Source organism: Nelumbo lutea, chromosome 5, assembly GCF_056320005.1.
Source record: "Nelumbo lutea isolate HS-2025 chromosome 5, American lotus-T2T, whole genome shotgun sequence".
Classification (NCBI taxonomy): Eukaryota; Viridiplantae; Streptophyta; class Magnoliopsida; order Proteales; family Nelumbonaceae; genus Nelumbo; species Nelumbo lutea.
Window position 1 is genome coordinate 8,944,023 of NC_142688.1, and position 19,441 is coordinate 8,963,463.

General features: G+C 42.1%; 2 protein-coding genes across 2 annotated transcripts; one reads left to right on the forward strand and one right to left on the reverse strand.

Annotated features, from left to right (window-relative positions):
* Nucleotides 1-1,873: 1,873 nt before the first annotated feature.
* Nucleotides 1,874-12,648, reverse strand: LOC148850203 (Transducin/WD40 repeat-like superfamily protein). Its single transcript, XM_088947900.1, has 5 exons — nucleotides 12,226-12,648; nucleotides 12,009-12,107; nucleotides 3,842-4,929; nucleotides 3,489-3,750; nucleotides 1,874-2,487 (listed from the first exon to the last, which is right to left on the reverse strand). Exons 1-5 carry the CDS (start codon nucleotides 12,242-12,244, stop codon nucleotides 2,270-2,272), a joined length of 1,686 nt encoding a protein of 561 aa, XP_088804026.1. The 5' UTR covers nucleotides 12,245-12,648; the 3' UTR covers nucleotides 1,874-2,269.
* A 6,005-nt stretch (nucleotides 12,649-18,653) lies between these two features.
* LOC148850204 (uncharacterized) lies at nucleotides 18,654-19,076 on the forward strand. Its single transcript, XM_088944165.1, has one exon. The coding sequence runs from the start codon at nucleotides 18,654-18,656 to the stop codon at nucleotides 19,074-19,076; it is 423 nt and encodes a 140-aa protein (XP_088800291.1).
* The last annotated feature ends 365 nt before the right edge of the window (nucleotides 19,077-19,441 follow it).

A 19,441-nucleotide genomic window follows, 5' to 3' on the forward strand; every position in this document is an offset into this window, starting at 1 on the left:
ATGACATTTTTCCAAGTTGTTTAATCTTTGTCTTAGCAAACTTAATATTGCAAAGATATGGGCATCCGGATCAGAATCCCATGGTGTCCAAACGTTTGGCTTGGCAAGGGGATATAAATATATAATATAGGCTTGTGGACAAAAACATGAAAAATATATACTGCTAAAAAGGTTTGTCTTTTCGAGACATGATATTATTTATCCAGTGGATATGGGATATGGCATTTAACAGAACTCCTATAATCAACCCCACATAGTTTGCATAAATTGCTATTTTACTTATATCAGCCCTTCATTTATGTCAAATAAATTTGAAAATTTTGGAAACAATATAAATACGAATATGTATAATACAAACACATATAAAATAATATAATAGAAATTACGAATACATAAAATGCATATCCAACACACAAGCACGTTGTCCACCGGGAAGAATCTGTGCAGTTTGGTAAAAAAATTTAAAGTTTTAATAGCACATCGTATTTGCATGAGGCCTAGATTCTCAAATTAATCTTCCGCATTTTAGCCAAGTAATGGCTGCTCTCTAACCCGAAGAGGTGCTCAAGTCTCTTTTTAACCCAAATTAATGGTGTCATTGTTAACATTTAACAAAAAAACAAGTAAATGCCAATATGGGAGAGATGTGATACACATTGCCTGAGAAGAAACAGAATGCTGAAGCGAATCAAGTGATTAAGGTTGCTTGTGGAAAAGAAACAAATAAGAAAGGGAATTGAGTGGGACCCAAGCCCTAAACCCGAATACAAAACGGATCAAACCGAGTGGGACCCAAGGCCTAAACCACCCTGCTTGTCTTGCCCACTTTGGATCATCCAATTTGGTCCATATATGTTCAACCCAACCCGAATCTAACACAGTCCAATTTACTTCTTTTAATTCAGACCAATTGGTTCGACCCCAAACTCATGCACAAACCTAATATGAACCGACCCAAGTCAACCCACCTTTGATTGAACCAATCCAGTCTGGTCCGACTAGATTGCACTAGACTGATCAAGGTCTAGCCCAACCAGACTAAACCAGTTCAGATAGGGTTTAGTCCAACCAAACTGATCCGGATCTAAACAGTTCAACCACTCTTGAACTTATGTGATTACCTTGAAGACAATCCAATTAGATAATTCAAGTTGGTATAACCAGTTTGAACCTATGTAATTCATCAAATCCACAACCCAAACATAGTTAAATGGCTTTGTTACTTGTATAAAAATAACATGCATGTAATGTAATTTGGACCTTCACCACTTGTATAAATAACTACTATTACCACTAATCTATGACTAACTTATTTGTTAAAAATGAATTAATCTTTTGTTTTAAATACATAAATATAAGGTTAATGAGTTTGAGAACAGGTTGGATTGGATTAAAGCGGGTTTAGGTTGAACCCAACCCATTTAATTTTATATAACTGGGTCATTAACGGATTGATAGGTTAAATGGGTTGGATTGAAAATCAACCTGGAGCAAACCCAACCCAACCCGCCCAATTGCCACCACTAATAGTAGGTGAGCTCTTCGGCGATCTAGAGTCTAGGTAATATTCTTCTGTATTTTCGTTTTTCCATTTTCAGGATATCAGCTTCAACACTCAAATAGTTGTGTGTGTGCGTGCGCATACAAGAGGTTACAACTTACAAGACTAGGATGGATAATAGATAATTAGTCATTGCCATACAGGTTACTAAGACTATGTAACACAATTAAAGGTTATTGCCATTAACGACGTCATCACAGATCAACTGGTAGTTGAACCAGGGCCACACTATTGCTTAGAAACCAATCCGTTTCACGGGCACCGGTCTGACAGCGCTCCTTTTCTTTAAATGGGTTTAACGGTTCAACCATCAATCCGTAGTTCTCCGATGATTGTGAATTTGTAGCAGGTAGAAACAACCCATACACAAAACATAACCTGGGTTACCCGGGGGTATTGATTCTTGGGTAGGACGTGAGCATCAGTAGTACATCATCCCTTTTAAGTTATTTCTCCATCCATCTAGATGGCATATTGGCATCTTAAAAAACGAAAGGCCATTACCCAATGTAGCCCCCTCCATCTGGAGACTTGCCAACTTGGACGGGGTAGACTGGCTAAGGTCCTAATCTCTGGCATTTTTTATACAAGGTGACCACTCCCAGACTTGAAACTGCACTCTCACATTTGCCAGCCCGAGATTTTACCATTACATCAAGTAATGGTATCTTAAATAACATAAAATACAATTAGTACTATCTAAAAGCACTAATCAGTTGCACCATTTGCAGACACAGAGACACCGTTGTCCTGTCCCACTGCAGATTTGTTTTTGCTCTTTGATGACTTACCAGAAGATTTAACCTTCCCTAATGGCTTCGGTTTCTTGCCCTTCTCTGCCTGCAATTCCAACCCCTTCTCTGAGGGCTTCCGCTTTCTTTTCAAGCGAGCTGCACCTGTATCCTCGGCAATAGAATTGTCTATTGCTGCAAAAGTGCAGACATTCATGTTAGATTATAAAAAGAAGCAAGGGCCCATTTGGTTCACAGCCAGAATCGTAATCGCAATTGGAATGGTCTACTCCCACCTGTTTGGTTCAGATGGGAATTGGAATCAGACTCAGAATAAGAATTTGCTGGAATGGATTTTCATTATCAAGGGAGGGGGAGGGAATGGCCATTCCCTCAAATCGAGAAATACCATTAATGCCATTCCACTAGGAATCGGAATGGGGTTCTGATTCCACCCAACCAAACAGTTGGAATCAAAATGGACCATTCCGATTCTGATTCCAGACCCCCTATTCCTGCAAACCAAACGGACCTGAAATGAAAACTGCGAATACTTGGCAAAAGCTGGAATATAAAACAATTTGAAAATAACCATGTGATGCACGTATGCATCTAAGGATCAAAATAGTGATAAAGATATCGGGCATATCTTATCAGTATCCAAGGTCATGGTGACACTCATGGACACACCAATAAACACAGGACTGGGGGTTGAAAGTTTGGGATGATAGAAGGCATCCCACTCAGGGCGATAAAAAATAGTATCGGTCTTATTAATACACACCAATACTTTTTGTAATTGGGCATACCAATATTTTGATCCTCGTACATCTTATATACTGAGGTTCAAAGGATTCAAAATCAATAAAATCAAATGATCCCAACCATCAGATCCATAAATCTTCCTGTTTTATGCCCCTTGGACTGTCTACCATATTTTCCCCTATTTCCAATAGAACTCAACACAAATGGTTAGGGTCATCTAGATGGAACAACTTCTGGTCAAAGACAATTCCTAGATAGTATTATTCATTGAATGGTGAGGCCCCAGTCCCGCTATGTGCCACATGATGAATGTGCCCAGGCAGTTAAGATGAACATCAGAGTATCAAACATATGAATATTCCATAGCTGTTCACTAGACCGCTCAAATCAAGTGTAAAGAGTTACAATAAACGTGGAAACCATAGATTTACCTTCTACTGGACTTGAAGCAGGATTTGTTACTTGCCCATTCTGTGCTCCCTCTTCCGAGAGAGGAGATCCAGAATGATTACTGTCTACCAACTTTGATGAGCTTCCAATATACTTATCTTGCTGTTCAGGAACATCTGGACAAGGAATTGCTGGTAAGAAACACAGTTCTTCCACTGAGATATCAGAATCACTGAAAGAAGAATCCTTCTCCACAGTCATAATATCAACCTCCTCATCTTCATTAATATCTGATTCCTTCACCTGTGGACAAGAGCTTTAAAATTAAGAAAATCTAAAAGTCAAAGATCAAACAAAAATATATGGTCTAATAAGCTAACTTTCTTTTTCTCACCTTCTCAGTTTCAGGCATCAAATCAAATTCATCTTCTCTTTCTACATACTCTTCATTTTCCTCAAGTTCTTTGAAATCTGGAGCAAACGCACTCCAGTTCTCAGTATAATCTTTAGCCCATATATAAACCACTCCACTAAAGGAAACTGAAACTACAATAGGATGCACTGGATGCCATGCAAGATCTGTCAATGCTTCTTTGGGACCATCAAGGATCTTTACTAGATGCCCTGCCCTGTCCCATATGTAGATTTTGTGTTCTCCTTTGCTAGCAGAAGCACCAACCACCCACTCACCATCACCACTGAAACAAGGTGCTTTCCAATGGATCCTAGTGACAGAATCCTGAAACTCACGGAAAAATACCAAGCACTTAGACCCAACTGCCTTCAGCCTATCAACACCCTGCAGCTCATCCATGGTACTGTATAGCTCACTGAGAGCCCTTGCCCCATCTTTGAGGGGCAAAAGATTCTCATAGACCCTAATTGTCCGATCATTTGAATTTGTAAGGAGGTATCGCCCATTCCTACTGAATACAATATTCTTAATAACAGCAGCCCCAGAAACAGGAACCATTCCATACACTTGAATGTTCTTGTAGTCAATTATAAGTATTTCTCCTTTTGAATTCCCCACATAAATTAGGCCTCCGTTCTTGCTAAAGCATGCAGCAGTTGGAGTAAAAGGAGGAGACCCATCTGAAAACTTGTTGCGTGATGGAAGAACAGTGCCAGCACCTGCTTCAGACACTGAAACTGGCAGCACGGTTGTGCTTCCAGTGTTTAAATTGACAATGATAGGGGCAGAAGAAAGAGGGCATGCCAAGCAGACAGAAGGAGTGGAGGAATTAGGATGCAGACGAGCATGTAATGTGGTTTGCTGCAGAGTTGTACGTGTAATCTTTTCACCATTGACAACATCCCAAAGTGTCAAGGACTTGTCAGTGGCTGAAACAAGTATGTGGTGACCATACTTTGACCAACAGACACTTGTAATGGGGGCAACACAATCATTGTCTCGTAGCTCCTTAGCTATCCCCCTGGTCTCAAAGTCCCAGATGACACAGCTTCCATCAGAGCAACCAGCTGAACACATTATAAGAAATAAAGTATCAAATAATGAGTGGCTAGAAATTTATGCCAGTAAAACTGGCAACTAAATGTTTGAACCAAGGTTTAACATATCAACACACACCATACCAATAAAAAATGTATTGTGTGCTTCAATCAGTCAGCACTCTTTTTTCTTTCAACTTTTTTGAGTTTGATATTTACGGATGGGTTTGTTAGGATGGATATTGACAGTTGACACTTTTAATATCCCCTAATTTTCAGTATTTTGAGTTTTGGTGACTTTTGATATCAATACATATTCATACTTAAATCCTTTTTTTATCAGTTATTGATACTTTAATCCTTGGTTTGAACAAGATTTAAGGAACAGGACAAAAGGGTACAAAAAAAGGGGACAGCCACCCTGTACTTAGGGGGTAGTGACACTTGGCCCCCTGAACTTTGTTTTTGCAACAAAGACCCCCCTCAACTTCTATATGCTAGCACTTTGCTACCAGTGTTAGCATTCCATCAGTTAATATTCCTTTAAACATTTCTAAAACCCCAACCACCGTTATATTATTTTATGAAACCATTTTGCCCTTTTAACTTAGTTTTTCTCAGATCTTAATGTCCACATGTTTCTTTCAACAATTTTTTTTTTGAGAGAGAAAGAGAGAGAGAAAGGTAAAGTATTGATTTCATTCATTCACTGTAATTCTTTCAACAAAGTTCATCTTGAGAAAGCCTTGAGAACAATTTGTGCTTTAGAATGGTTATTTTCATCATCATTTTGATATTTGTTGTTGCCAAGTGCAAAGAATACCATATATAGCACCTGTTAGAAAAAGTGATTTGTTACAAGTTGAAGGGCGATCTGTTAGAACAGAATGGGAGAGCAGGATTCATTCAGCTGACCAGTGGACAAGGCTTACATGATGATGATATTTGTTGTTGGCAACCCATAGAATCTCAAATGAACAATTTAGTTTTATTCTTTTTCAAAAACATTAAAAAAAATCTTTCACCATTAACCCTATCAGCAGGTCAGGGGGCAAGGGCAAAGTACTGGAAAGTGGAATCTAGAAGTTCCAAAGGGGAGGCAAGAGGGGGTACAGCCACAACTCAGGTTGGCCCGAGTTAGCATTTTTTTAGGGTTGGGCCTCTGGACCTGGCCCATTTAAACTTTGACAAAAGCCCATCCCAAGCCCACCCAAGTTGCACCCCTAGGGGGTCTTTGTTGCAAAACAAAGTTTGGGGGCTAAGTGTTACCACCCCCTAAGTACAAGGTGGTTATCTATAAGTTACCCAAAAAATTATACAAAGGCATGAATCTATAAAGTTCATAACCACTAAAAAAAAAGAAATTTTAAAACGAACCACTCAAGACATTTAAAATCTATAATAAAAGTAGCTTTGCCAATGCAACAAGGCAATGGATACTTGTTTTGGCCTCTGCATTGACTAGTTGATGCTACAGTGCTGACCATTTGATCACAATATATATATATACACACTTTTTTAGCAATAACCCAACATTTGTCTTTTCACAATCACAAAAAAGATATGTTCAAAATATAAGATAATGATGCACTCTCATGAGTATGTTAATAAAGGCTATAACATACAGCAAGTGATATGATACAGATCATTTAGCATATAATCATAGACCTTATTTTGCAGAATTGGAAAAACTTTTCTCAGAGGAAGTCAGATCAGTCTTTGATGAAATTGAGGGAGATATAAAGTCCCTGGGCCAAATGGTTTTACAATTTTATTCTACAAAAAAATTCTGGGAGCTGATGAAGAAGGATTTTATGAAATTTTTGAATTAACTTCACTCTTCAGTAGCCCTAGGAAGGAGTCTTAATGCTACCTTCATTTCTCTCATCCCTAAGAAGAAAGGTACTTCTGGTGTGAAATATTTCAGGCCAATAAGTTTAATAGAAAGTGTGTATAAAATCATTGTGAAACTCTTAGCATCAAGGTTGAGAAAAGTGATGGGTTGCATCATCTCAATCTCTCAAGGAGCTTTTATCCATTATAAACATATCAAAGATGGGGTCCTAAAAGCTACTAAGCTAATAGACTCAAGGAGAAGCAACAGTAAGAAGGGCCTAGTTTGTGTAGTTGATCTAGAGAAACTCTATATGACCATGTGAACCTGGCTTTGTTAGACTACATGATGGAAGGAAGGCGCTTTGTGCAAAAATGGAGAAACGGGATAAAGGTTTAAACCACTATAACCAGGTTCTCGATCCTTTTAAATGGACCTGCAAAAGGAAATTTCAAGAGCCCCCGGGGTCTTAGGCAAGGTGACACCCTATCTCCTCTTTTATTTCTTGATGTGATAGAAGGTTTAAGTAGGATGACTGCCAGAGAAGTAAAGGGTGGGTGTCATGGACATAGAGGGTTTTGATGTTTGCAATACTGATGAGAAAATTCAGATCCCTTTACTTCAATTTGTTGACAATACTCTATTAGTTTGTTTTGAGGTGGTTTCAAGTATGAAGGAATTTTGCAAAAAGTGAAATGATGACCATGGCAATGGCAATGGGGGAAGTGGAAAGTTTGCATGATCTAGCAGATTTGCTGGGGTGTAAAACCAGCACCTTGCCCTCCAAATATTCAGGTCTGCCATTGGGGGACAAATGCACCTCAAAAAGCATATAGGCCCTAGTGATGGAGAAGGTGTGTAACAATTTAGCATCCTACAAGATAAGGTATTTTATCAAAAGGAGGTAAGTTGACCTTGATAAAAAGTGTTGTGGCGAGCATCCAAATTTATTTTATGTCTCTTTTTCTCATGCCCTCAGAAATATATTTGAATATTGAGAAAGCTATGAGACTTCCTATAGATTGGTAGGAAGGATTCTTAGAAGTGTCATTTGGTGAATCGGGAGAAGATTTGTAAACCCTTTAAAATTGGTGATTTGGGTATAAGGAATTTAAAGGTGTTCAACTTGGCTCTCTTCGGTAGGTGGTTTTGGAGGCTCTTTGATGAGCTAAATGATTTATGGAGAAATATCATTGCTCAGAAATATAGCTTACAGGATAATGGCTGGGATGCAGCTGAATTTGACTGTCCATATGACTGTGGAGTATGGAGAGGGATCTACAAAGCCTATCCTCATTTTCTGAAGGGATACAAGGTAGGGGAAGGTAACAAGTTGAGGTTCTGGAAAGACAACTGATGAGCAGATCTGCAGACTTGCCCCTTATGGAAGTTTTCCCAGATTTGTTTTCAATGACTTCTGACAAAATGCTTCTTATGTTAGTCATGGTGATTCAGTGGTCTACTCTGGACTATTTCTTTCAGAAGGAATTTTAATGATTGGGAGCTGCCTCAAATTTCGGATGTGCTGTCCATGTTGAAAAGCTTAAGAATAAAGCCACAGCTTCCAGATCAAAGATTTTGGTTGTGGTCCAAATCTAGTTCTTTTTCACTCAAATCATTTTACAATGGCTTGAGGTCAGAATCCACCAGCTATTTTCCTAGTAAAGTTGCTTGGGGCAGGATTGCTCCTTTGAAAGTAAAATTTTTCTCTTGGTTAGCTGCTGAAGAGAAATGTTTTACGAAGAATATGCCGGTCAGGAAAGGTTTGAGCTTGCCTAGCATCATGTGTGCTCTGTGCAACAAAGAGACAGAGGCATCTAACCACTTGTTAGTCCACTGTAGCTTCTCCGCCAGAATCTGGTCTCATTTTCTCAAAACCAAATTTCTCCAAATGTGCACGACTATTTCAGTCAAATCACTTTTTGAAAGTTGGAAAGCTGGAGGAATAAGTAAGAAGGGGCGGATTCTATGGTCTGTCATTCCCCTAGATGTGCTATGGGCTAAAAGGAATAGAAGTTTGACCAAAAACAGTCTCAAGAAGAGGTGCTGATTAAATCAAATTGTCAAGAAACTCAGAGGATGGTTGAGGATCAACTTACATTTTAAAGACAACCTTTTGTCTTCTTTTTTGGCTGTTGACTTCTTTGGGGGTTCTTAATGGTGTTCATATGTACAAAATCTTTTTGTACCGTAAACTTACATACTTGTATACCTTTTTTTTGATAAATACAGTTTTACATTACCTCATCAAGTAAAACAAAAGGCTGGTCAGACTAATATAGAAAGGGCAACTCCCCAACCTTGAATGTGTTGTTTATATTCCATATATCATCATCATAAAGCATACCATTACAAATCCTTAAAGCGGCCCATATGCCAATAAGAACATAAAAGGCATATATGACACCACTTTATATGATTAGAAATGCTCAGCATCCACATTTCAATAAAATTGGGCAAGAGGGCACTTCAGAATCCAAATGGACATGGATGCTGGCGGTGTCTCAAAAAAAATGCTCAGCGCCTTTTCATTATGATATTTCAGAAACTCCAGAGTCTGATGAAGACAATGTTGTCAATAAGTTTTACCATACATATATAGGCATAAAAACATATTTGCAATGCTCAGCGCCTTTTCCTTGACTTGTTTTTAATATTACCCATTGCTTATCTAGTTTTAAAAAATAAAATATAATCCTAAGTCTCATAAATTTTCCCCTTATTTTTTCTTTTTTAGGCTCTGGTGGCAACATAACTAGCAGTATCCCACCCAGCTCGTCCAGCTTGTCAAAGAAACTGGATGACTCAAATAGTTGTTAATCATGCTTTAAAACCATATTGGTTAATTTTGAAACCACAAAAAGCATCTTCTGAAAACATATGTTAAAAACAGTGTAATATATAAAGGTGCCCTCCAGAAAATGCCTGCTCACCTAGGCATCATCTTGATAACTATGGCTTGAAAACTCAGATTCAAGACTTCTATAGGGATCAAGCAACTAAGCTGAAGGCAAATGCCATCTATTTAATAACTTTGTAAATATGGTTTTGATCATTTTAACTTATGTTTCTGTGAAGGATTAATGGATTTGGATGGTCAGCCCTTTCGTTCACCCTTGTGGGGCAGGGGGGATTGGGCCCACGGTATAGTTGTTAAAATGTTATGATTTATTATTCAATTCATGATTTGAATCATGAATCTCAAAGGTTCCAATTTGAATCTTGTTTTCAAGCCATAAAAGAAAAATCCTATAATTCATGCGATTCAAATCAGTTCAATTAAAATTTTCTTCTCTACCTTCTCATTTCCTTGTTTCGTTTAATTTTATTTTCAAGAGACACTTGTTTCAAAGTTAATAAAAATGACTTTTTAGGTTACTTAAGACCTTTTAGAAACCATGTTGAATCTATTTTCCATCATATGTAGGTTAGAGGACCATTTATATGGAGTAGTTGACTATCAAATTCAACTTAATTAATTATAATAGCATAAAATTACTTTTCTATATGTATTTGAATTTTTAATATATATGTTTTCCATTTTTTATAAGTTTGTAGAAAAAAAACAGAAGAAATAATCTTGCAATTTACTATGAGATTCTATTTTATTCAACTTTCTCTGTGATTTAACATTCGCACGAAACAGAGCATCAACCAATGAATCATGGGCCCCAAGTGCCCAACCCAATTTTAACCTCATGGTAGTTCCTCTTCTTTAATAATATAACAAAACGATGTTTAAAGGAGGTGTGGGGTAGCCCTGTACCCCCTAAAATTCAGGCCTTCTGTTGGGAAGTGATACTCCAAAAAATCAACACCTTAGATTTATTGCAGAAAAAAGAGGCCAAATATGTGCCTCTTTCCCCATGTTTGTTGCCTTTGTTTGGGTTATGGTGAGACAATTTCACATTTACTAATCTCATGTCCCTTTGTGTTCTTTATTTGGTCTTGGTTCTCTTCTCTCTTTGGCTACAGGTGGACTCCCTCCTCAAGCGTGGTGAACCTCTTTGATCCAACTTTTTACAGGCAACCAACGATTCGTGGAAGGATTATGTAGAGAGCCACTAGAGTTGTTGTATTGTGGTCAGTTTGGGAGGAAAGAAATAATAGGATCTTTAAAGGCAGATGTAGATCCAAGAAGAGGTTGTGGAAGGAATAACTACTAAAGTTATCCATTGGTTGAAATCTTGTGATCTTTTTAAGGATTTCTCAGTTGAAGACATTTATAAAAGTTGGTGTATTGTGGCATCTACTACTACCTCCAAAGCTATGATACAAGAAGTTTGGTCCCCACCGGCACAACAAAGGGTGAAACTGAACTTTGATGGAAGCTCTATAGGTAATCCAGGCCCATCTGGTATAGGAGGTGTTTTCAGAGATAATGAAAGCAAGATAATGGCTTTGTTTTCAGGTCCAATAAGAGTTGGAGATTCCTTAAGAGCAGAAATCTTGGCACTACATCAAGGTGTAGAACTGGCCAAACAGTTGGGGCTACAGCAGATTGAGACAGAGGGAGACTCCAAGTTGGTAATTGGGTGGATGCAATCAGGGCAGCTGGGAATTTGGCAATATAGACAGCTGATAAGGGAAATTCTTAGCATAGCAAGGGAGGTGGGTGTTTGGTTCAAGTGGGTAAGGAGATCAGCAAATGGTTTTGCTGACGCCCTAGCAAAACAAGGGACTGCAAGGGAGAGTCTTTTTTGGACAGTGCTGTAATGTTTGATGTTTATTGGATCAACCTTTTCTAATAAGGGTTGAATTCCGCATTTCAGGTTAATTTATCTCTAATGAAGGTTACCGTTTCTGATAAAAAAAAATGATGTTTAAAGGCACCCCAATCTTAAAGATTCATTGTTTTATTGTTTTTTCCTTCCTTAATGCTCATGAACCAAATTGACAAGAAGCTAAGAGACAGTAGAAAAAAAGATAAAAATTTAGTTGTAAAGTATAAATTATGTCCAGCCTGAGCCTGCATTATACAGATTATATTGCTGCATCAACATTCCAAGAGAAACTTGCAAAGAAGAATGTAAATTAATTTAAGCACACCAAATTTAAAGGTCCAACCTAGGGTTTTAGTCAACGATACCACTCAAAGAAAATTAATAAAATGAAAAAGCCAAAAACCTAATCTTTTCTAAAACCGTCCAAAAAGCAAAAAGAAAATCCAATCTTCTTGTCATCTTTGTTTCAGGCGCGTGGTAAATAGCAAAAAGAAAGGGAAAAAAATAAGACTAAATAGAAGAAGAGATGGAAAATGTATATAGGAAGTTACCAGCAAGAAGCGTTCCACGACGATTAAAGGCGATACATTTCATGATCCCATGCTCCAGGTATTCTTCTATCACTTCTGGAAAATCCCCCTGCAAGGGGTCTTCACACACACAAAAGCAGAAGGCATGAGTATTCAGTTTTCACCAGAAACAGTATAATAGAACTTAAAGCAACAAGTTTGGAGGGGGGGTGAAGGGAGAGAAAACGAAAAAGCTCACCAATTATCGGAACGTTCATGATCTTTTGGCAAGCGAGCTCAGGTTTCTCAGGAAAGAAGGAATTTCGTCTGCATTGGCTCGAGAAAGTTGCAGTGCTCTTTACTTCTGGTCTGCCAGATTCTAATGCGCTAAAAATAATAATAATAATTTCAGCTGATTTATAGCAGAAATTTTCAAATGTTTACGGGTCTGGGGTTTGGAGGGAAGAGATCAATCCGTTCGCGCGGTAACACAATGAGGGTTTTTTTCTTTAAAAAGGCTACTGAATGATTAATGTCAATTACCAACCAAAAAAGGATAGGAGATGGCCAACATTCGATTTTGTAGGAAAAACAAAACCCTAAGGCTGTATTTCCTTCAAACCAAACACAGCCTAAGTCCTTAATAAACTACGACTACGAGTGGGGCGCGGAGTGGAGAGCCAACGCGAATTAGTTTTAGGGTCCTTTTATCTGTCCTCATTACACTTGGGCTGTGTTTGGAACCGTGGGCGTTTTTCAATAAACGCTGCCATGTAGGTATCATATAGATATTTGGCGCAATAAACGTTTATTAGAGGTTAATCGGCTGTTTGGTGGGACCGTTTATCTAAAAAGCACCGATAAACAGAAATGGGTGGATTTTGTGCAATGAGCCGTTGGGGGGAAGTGAAATATTCTCGCTTCCCCCAATGGTTTCGTGTTTCACAAAACGCACATTTGACATGATGCATACGTGGACGGTGGTGTGGCGATTGAGGGAGAGATATCCGGTGCTTCGCGGATTACTGAAATTGCAAAGAAAACCCCCATGCCCCAAAGCCTTAGACACTTTTCGCAAGGATAGCCGCGGAGAGGGACTTGCGTAGGGAGATTGCTTCTCATACTGACCACTGCGTTTTTTTTTTGTCTCGCAACGCTAATCGAGCGAGGTGTTGATGTTGTGTACACCGGGAAGGTGCTTCGTTGTTTGTTTATTTTTTTATCTGAACGGCATGTCATACCTACCCCTTCCTCTGAAAGTCGATAATCCAGGCTTCAATACGATATTAACTTTGTCGTCTTCTTTCTTCATTTCTAGGAGTCCATTACAACCATTTCGGGTACCGGAACAAGTGGTAAAGTTGGGAGATGTGAATTGAAGGTGATGTGGGTTAGCTTGGCCCAACCCACATGGAGGAGCTAGTAAGTCCAGCCCACTAACGGAGTTAATCACATAACTATCCGACGTACTGTTAGGGCCTACAATTTGATCTCGTACGGTTTTCATCCGAAGCATTTATCTTCACCTATCACTACCATGTTCAAGTATAAATAAAAGGTAACTGCCCCTTATAAGGGACTAGAACGAAGCAATTCTAACATCACTCACTCATTTATTTTCTGCATCAACGTTGTCTACCTAGTATTAATTCAGGGAGATTTGGTGCTTCCGAGGACTCTCTCTAGAAGCACTTTTACACTCTCCCCTGCTTCATACCTCGTACTAATTTGAGCATCAGAGCCTCTGCCTCGGGTATCCACCCCGAGGTCTTTAGCACTCCTTGTCTTGTAGTATCTCATATCACCAAGGACTTCGCCTCGACTTGTAGTCATCGACTACCATAGTCCTCGGAAGGAGTACTTCACCTCGGTTTGTTGTCCTCAGCTTCAGTCAACCTCTTCCAAGGCCCCGAGGTTCTCGGCTACCGCTCTAAACTCGACAAGTGAATTTGCTTGGTTGCCCTCAGCCAACCTGCGCGGCAAAAATTGGCGTCGCATGTGGGAAGCTTGTTGCTAAGATGACCCCCACTCCAGGATAAACAATAATAACACTCTAGATCCAAAACCCCTTTAAGCTCGGAAGTCATGGTGAGGAGAGCCAGGAACAATCCAAACCTGGTTACCTACAAACAATTTCAGTTCATCCTCGATCACTTGGTCCGCCTCACCCAACGAATGGAAGAAGTCTGCCCCCGAGCAGGAGGTCCCTCTCAAGGCGACCACCCCACTGGGGTGTCAGAGGATCAGGGCTGATGCGATAACATTGAGGTACCGGCCCTCGGCCCCGGTAATCCGCTGGTCGAACCGTTAGAATCAGGCAATAATTGCCTCCTCGACTCACCTCAAAGGAATGTCTGTCCTCCTAGCCGAAGGGAGAGTGTGCCTACTCAATCCAAAGACAATCATCAATTTTCGGAACGACACCACCGCTGTCATAGGGAGGCCCCCTAGGATGATGGTGGGTAGTTCGGTGCCTTGGAGTTCGCTCTCGAGGCGAGAGCCAACGCCATCCCACTCCACCTCCCATCTCAAACCTCAAGGACGTTTTGAATCACAATTGCACCCGCAGAAGAGCGCACGACCCTGTCTCGGATTATTCGGGAGTTTGAGCCGACACCCATTGGGTCTGCAAAGACAGGAGCAGGGCCTATGCCCATGCTAACCCAGGGATTGCTAAGTTGCGAGCTAAGATTGGGGCCGTCAAGGATGAGCTCTGCCAAGTTAAGGAGAGCCGAGCCGACACCTCAACCAGTCGCGGTGACTGTCGGCCGCATGGACGCGCATTCACCCAGGAAATCATCTCGCAGCCTCTCCCCCCACACTTCAAGGCTCCCACACTGGAGATGTACAACAAAAGCACTAACCCCAATGACCACCTGGAGGGTTTCAGGGTGCTCATGATATTGTACGGCTATTCCGACGTCTTGACATGCTGGACCTTCCAGGCTACCTTTAGGGGGGCGCTCGCTACTGGTTCTCCAGCCTTCCTCCTCGATCAATTAGCTTATGTGAGAAATTTACAACTCTGTTCCTCGCCCGCTTCATCAACAACAGACGATGCCAGAAGAACGTAGTCTCTTTGATGTCGCTCAAACAGGAGCCAGGTGAAAGCCTGCGGTCTTACATCAACCGTTTCAAAGAGCTCGAAGTGCGAGCCCTCGACCCTATGGTCTCCATGCACACGACAATCAACAAACTCTGCCCTGACTCGGCTCTCAAGTGATTGGTTGCCAAGACCCCACCGAAGACTAAACTTTAATTCCTCAAAAAGGCCCAAAAATACATTGCAACCAAAGAGGATTCGCCCAGGGATGACTAAGAAAGGGCAACCGAGCACCACGACGGGCCCTCAAAGAATAAGAAGAAAGGTGGAGACCAACGCCACCCTGGCAACAATGGCGGAAAAGATAACAAGAAGCCCGCCACCCTAGCATACAAGGACTACATGCCACTCAACTCCACCCGCACCCAGATACTGATGCAGATAGGGGAAGAGAAGTTCGTTAAGTGGCCAATGAAATTGAAGTGGAACCCCAAGAGTGGGAACCTACGAAGTACTACAAGTACCACCGCGGCATCGGGCTCAACACCGAGGACTGTTATGATCTAAAGAATGAAATAGAGTTTCTCATTCGTTGAGGACACCTCAAGCAGTTTGTCGGAGGAGAGGCTGGCACCTCGTCATCCCAGCAGCAACACCAACACCAGCAAGTGGCAGGCGTCATCGACGTCATCGCTGGGGGCATGGCCTCGGGTGGAGCGTTGGCCTCAATTTGAAAAGCCTATGCTAGGTAGCTCAACATCCAGGAGCTTGCCCCGAAGAAGCAGAAGTACCCGCATGCTCCGCAGAGGCCAAGTTGTCCACATGCCCTCGTCTTCACTGAAAAGGGCTTAGAGGGGGCTATTGTCCCTCACGACGATGCCCTCGTGGTCGCAACCATCATCTCCATTTTTATGGTGAAGAATATCTTAGTGGATGGTAGCTCGTCAGCCAATATCATTTTTTACGACACCTATGAGAGAATGACGCTCACGCTAGAGTGACTCCAGCCAGCTGACGGTCCCCTCGTCGGCTTCTCCGACAGCATCACCAAGCCAGAAGGAAAGATTACCCTACCCATCATGGTAGGGACAGTGCCACACCAGGTGACTTGGATGCATGAGTTCCTAGTGATGAAGGTTGCATCTCCCTACAACGCAATAATGGGAAGACCAACCCTTCATGCACTAGGGGCAGCCATGTCCTCTTATCATTTGACACTAAAGTTTCCCACCGAGCATAGCATCGGAGTCATTCATGAAAACCAACTAATTGCCCGTCAATGCTACGTGGTGGTGCTAAAAGGAAAGAATAAGGAGGCCTTATCACTAGAGGGCCTTGACCCCTGGGAAGAACCAGCGATCCAAGGACAACCAGCCGAGGACCTCATATTGGTTCTCCTGGATGAGTCAACCCCATAAAGGATAGTCTGCGCCGAGTCCAACCTCCTTCTGAACGCCTATCTGAACTGGTAAGTTTCCTCATAATTAACACCAATGTCTTTGCTTGATTCGCCAATGACATGCCCGGAATTGACCCTTTGGTCATTACTCACAGGCTGATCATGGACCCGAGCTCTAAGCAAATTTGGCAAAAGAAGAGAAACTTTGCACCAGAACAATAGAAGGCCATAGGAGAGGAAGTTGATAAGCTACTCGACGTCGGTTTCATCCGTGAGGTACATTACCCCAACTAGTTGTCTAATGTGGTTTTGGTAAGGAAAGCTAATGGAAAATGGCAGACCTGTATTGACTTCCCAAACCTTAACCAGGACTACCCAAATGACAGTTTTCCTTTGCCGATGATAGACCACCTCGTCGATGCCACAATAGGGTATGAACTACTCAGCTTCATAGATGCCTTATACGAGTACAACCAGATCCATATGCACCCCAATGACGAGGAGAAGACATCTTTTATCACTGAGCATGGCATGTATTGCTACAAAGTAATATCGTTTGGCTTGAAAAATGCAGAGGCCACTTACCAATGCCTTGTCAACAAGATTTTCAAGAATAAGATGGGAAGGAACATCGAAGCCTACATGGACAACATGGTGGTGAAGAGCCTGAAGGCCGAAGCGCACACCTCAGACTTGGCCAAGACCTTTGATACTCTGCGTAAATTCAACATTAAGCTCAACCCGGTCAAGTGTGCCTTCCCTTCTTCCGCGCCATCAAGAAGCTTAAAGATTTCCAATGGATGGAAGAGTGTCAGCGTACCTTTGACGAGCTCAAGCTATACCTCGCCTCACTCCCAATCCTCGCTCGACCAGTATTAGGGGAAACCCTGTATTTGTACCTATCAGCCAGAGACGAGGCCATTAGCTCGGCTCTGGTGAAAGATGATGGAGTTCAGAGACCTGTATACTATGTCAACAAAGTCCTCAATGACTCTGAGACCCGACACCCCAAAGTGGAAAAGCTAGCTTACACCCTCGTCACCTTGGCCAGAAAGCTCAGGCTGTATTTCCAAGCTCACTCCATAGTAGTCCTGACAAACCAGCCCGTTAGGGTTGTCCTCACCAAATTAGAGACTTATAGACGCCTGATTAAGTGGGCAATAGAATTGTCGAAGTTTAACATACAGTATTAGCCGAGGCCCGCGATCAAAGTGCAAGCCTTGGCTGACTTGGTAGCAAAAAGCACTTTTAGTAGGCTCCTCGGGCGACCTCGCGAAGATGAGCCAGAAGAAGAACGACTGACCGAGGAGGTCCCCCCTTGCATGGAGACTTGTTGTCAACGGTTCATCCAACGCCAAGGGAGTGGAGCGGGCCTCATTCTCCTCACCCCCGATGATGTCGTCATAAAGTATGTGCTGAGATTCGAGCTCCCTACATCCAACAACGAAGATGAGTATGAAGCCCTCTTGGCGGGGTTGCAGCTCGCCCGAAACCTCTTCTCCAAGCATGTCGAAGTCCTCAGTAACTCACAGTTGGTGGTGAATCAAGTCAACGATGAGTATGAGGCCAGAGAACAAAACATGGCTAAGTACCTTGCCAAAGTTCAAGAGTTAGCCCGCTACTTCCAACTCTGCAGCAAGTCCCGTGAGCCAAGAACTCCCGAGTTAACGCCCTCTCCAAATTGGCGAGCACCACAGATGTGGCCCTCGGCCGCATTGTGCGCGTGGAAAGATTAGCCTGGCCCTCCATAGAGGACATCCAAATCCTACCCATAGAGGTCGAACCGTCTTGGATGGATCTTATCATCGACTTCCTACTGACAGGAAGGCTACTCAATGATAGGAACGAAGTCCGAAAACTCCAATGATAGGCAGGAAGTACCTCATCGTTGTTGTGGATTACTTCACTAAATGGGTGGAGGTTGAACCCCTAGCCACTATCATTGCATGGGCAATTCAGAACTTCTTTTGGAATAACATTATTTTCCACTTCGGCCTCCCCCACATGTTGGTCACGGACAACGGAAAACAATTCGATGATGCTAAATTGCGAGAATGGTACACCTCCCTCGACATTAGGCAACAGAACACCTCGGTGGGCTACCCCCCAGACGAATGGCCTGGCTGAGGTCACAAACAGGACCATCCTGGACGGACTAAAGACTAGGTTGGATAAAGCTAAAGTCTTGTGGGTTGACGAACTACATAGCGTCCTCTGGGCATACCAAAACACACCTCGGACAGCGATGAGAGAAACCCCTTTCGGCCTGACCTACAGTATGGAAGCAGTGATCCCAACGGAGATTGGCCAACCAACGCTTCGGATCCAATGGTATACCGAGCCCGAGAATCACGAAGCGCTCAGAGCAAACTTAGACCTGCTGGAAGAAACCCGAGAACAAGCACAAATTAAGATGATTGCCTATCAGCAACGAGTGACCCACTACTTCAAATCTAGAGTGAAAGAAAGGCACTACAGAGAGGGAGACCTTGTCCCTAGGAAAGTCATGGTTTCCAAACCTGGAGTTGGGAAGCTGGGCTCCAACTATGAAGGCCCCTATCGGATTAAACAAGCTCTTGGCCCCGGTACATTTCTGCTAGAAAACTTAGATGGAAGACCCGTCCCTCGGATGTGGAACTCGGAGAACCCCCAGATGTACTACAGATGAATGTAATGATTGGATGAAGCAAAGTTCATTTTCACTTCACATCATCACCTCGGAGCATGGCGACCCCCTCAGCTATCTACACTTAGCACAAAGAAAGTAACGAGACAGAGCCCTCGGCTTCGCTGGTGGGACACCTCGGCTTCCCTCGAGAAAACACTTGGTAAGAACGGGTCACGGGAGTTGCACCCCGATGGTGCTACTTCATCGTGGCTCTTCATCCACCCAAATACCTCAACGGCATACTTCAGCCCTAGACCTCGACCAGGGTGCTAGGTCTCTTCGGCCTCGCCTAGGAAAGCATGGGATTTGGATTCTAGGTGAGCCCCGCCTCGACTCCCAATATCCTAACAAGCTGAGATGAGCAT

Coding starts and splice junctions, on each gene's coding strand:
- LOC148850203 (XM_088947900.1), bottom strand. Junction 4,930..12,008: donor TCGTGGAACGCTTCTTGCTG/GTAACTTCCTAT, acceptor TAATGTGTTCAG/CTGGTTGCTCTGATGGAAGC. Junction 3,751..3,841: donor TGATGCCTGAAACTGAGAAG/GTGAGAAAAAGA, acceptor TCTTGTCCACAG/GTGAAGGAATCAGATATTAA.
- LOC148850204 (XM_088944165.1), top strand. CDS start 18,654: ATGAGAGAAACCCCTTTCGGCCTGACCTACAGTATGGAAGCAGTGATC.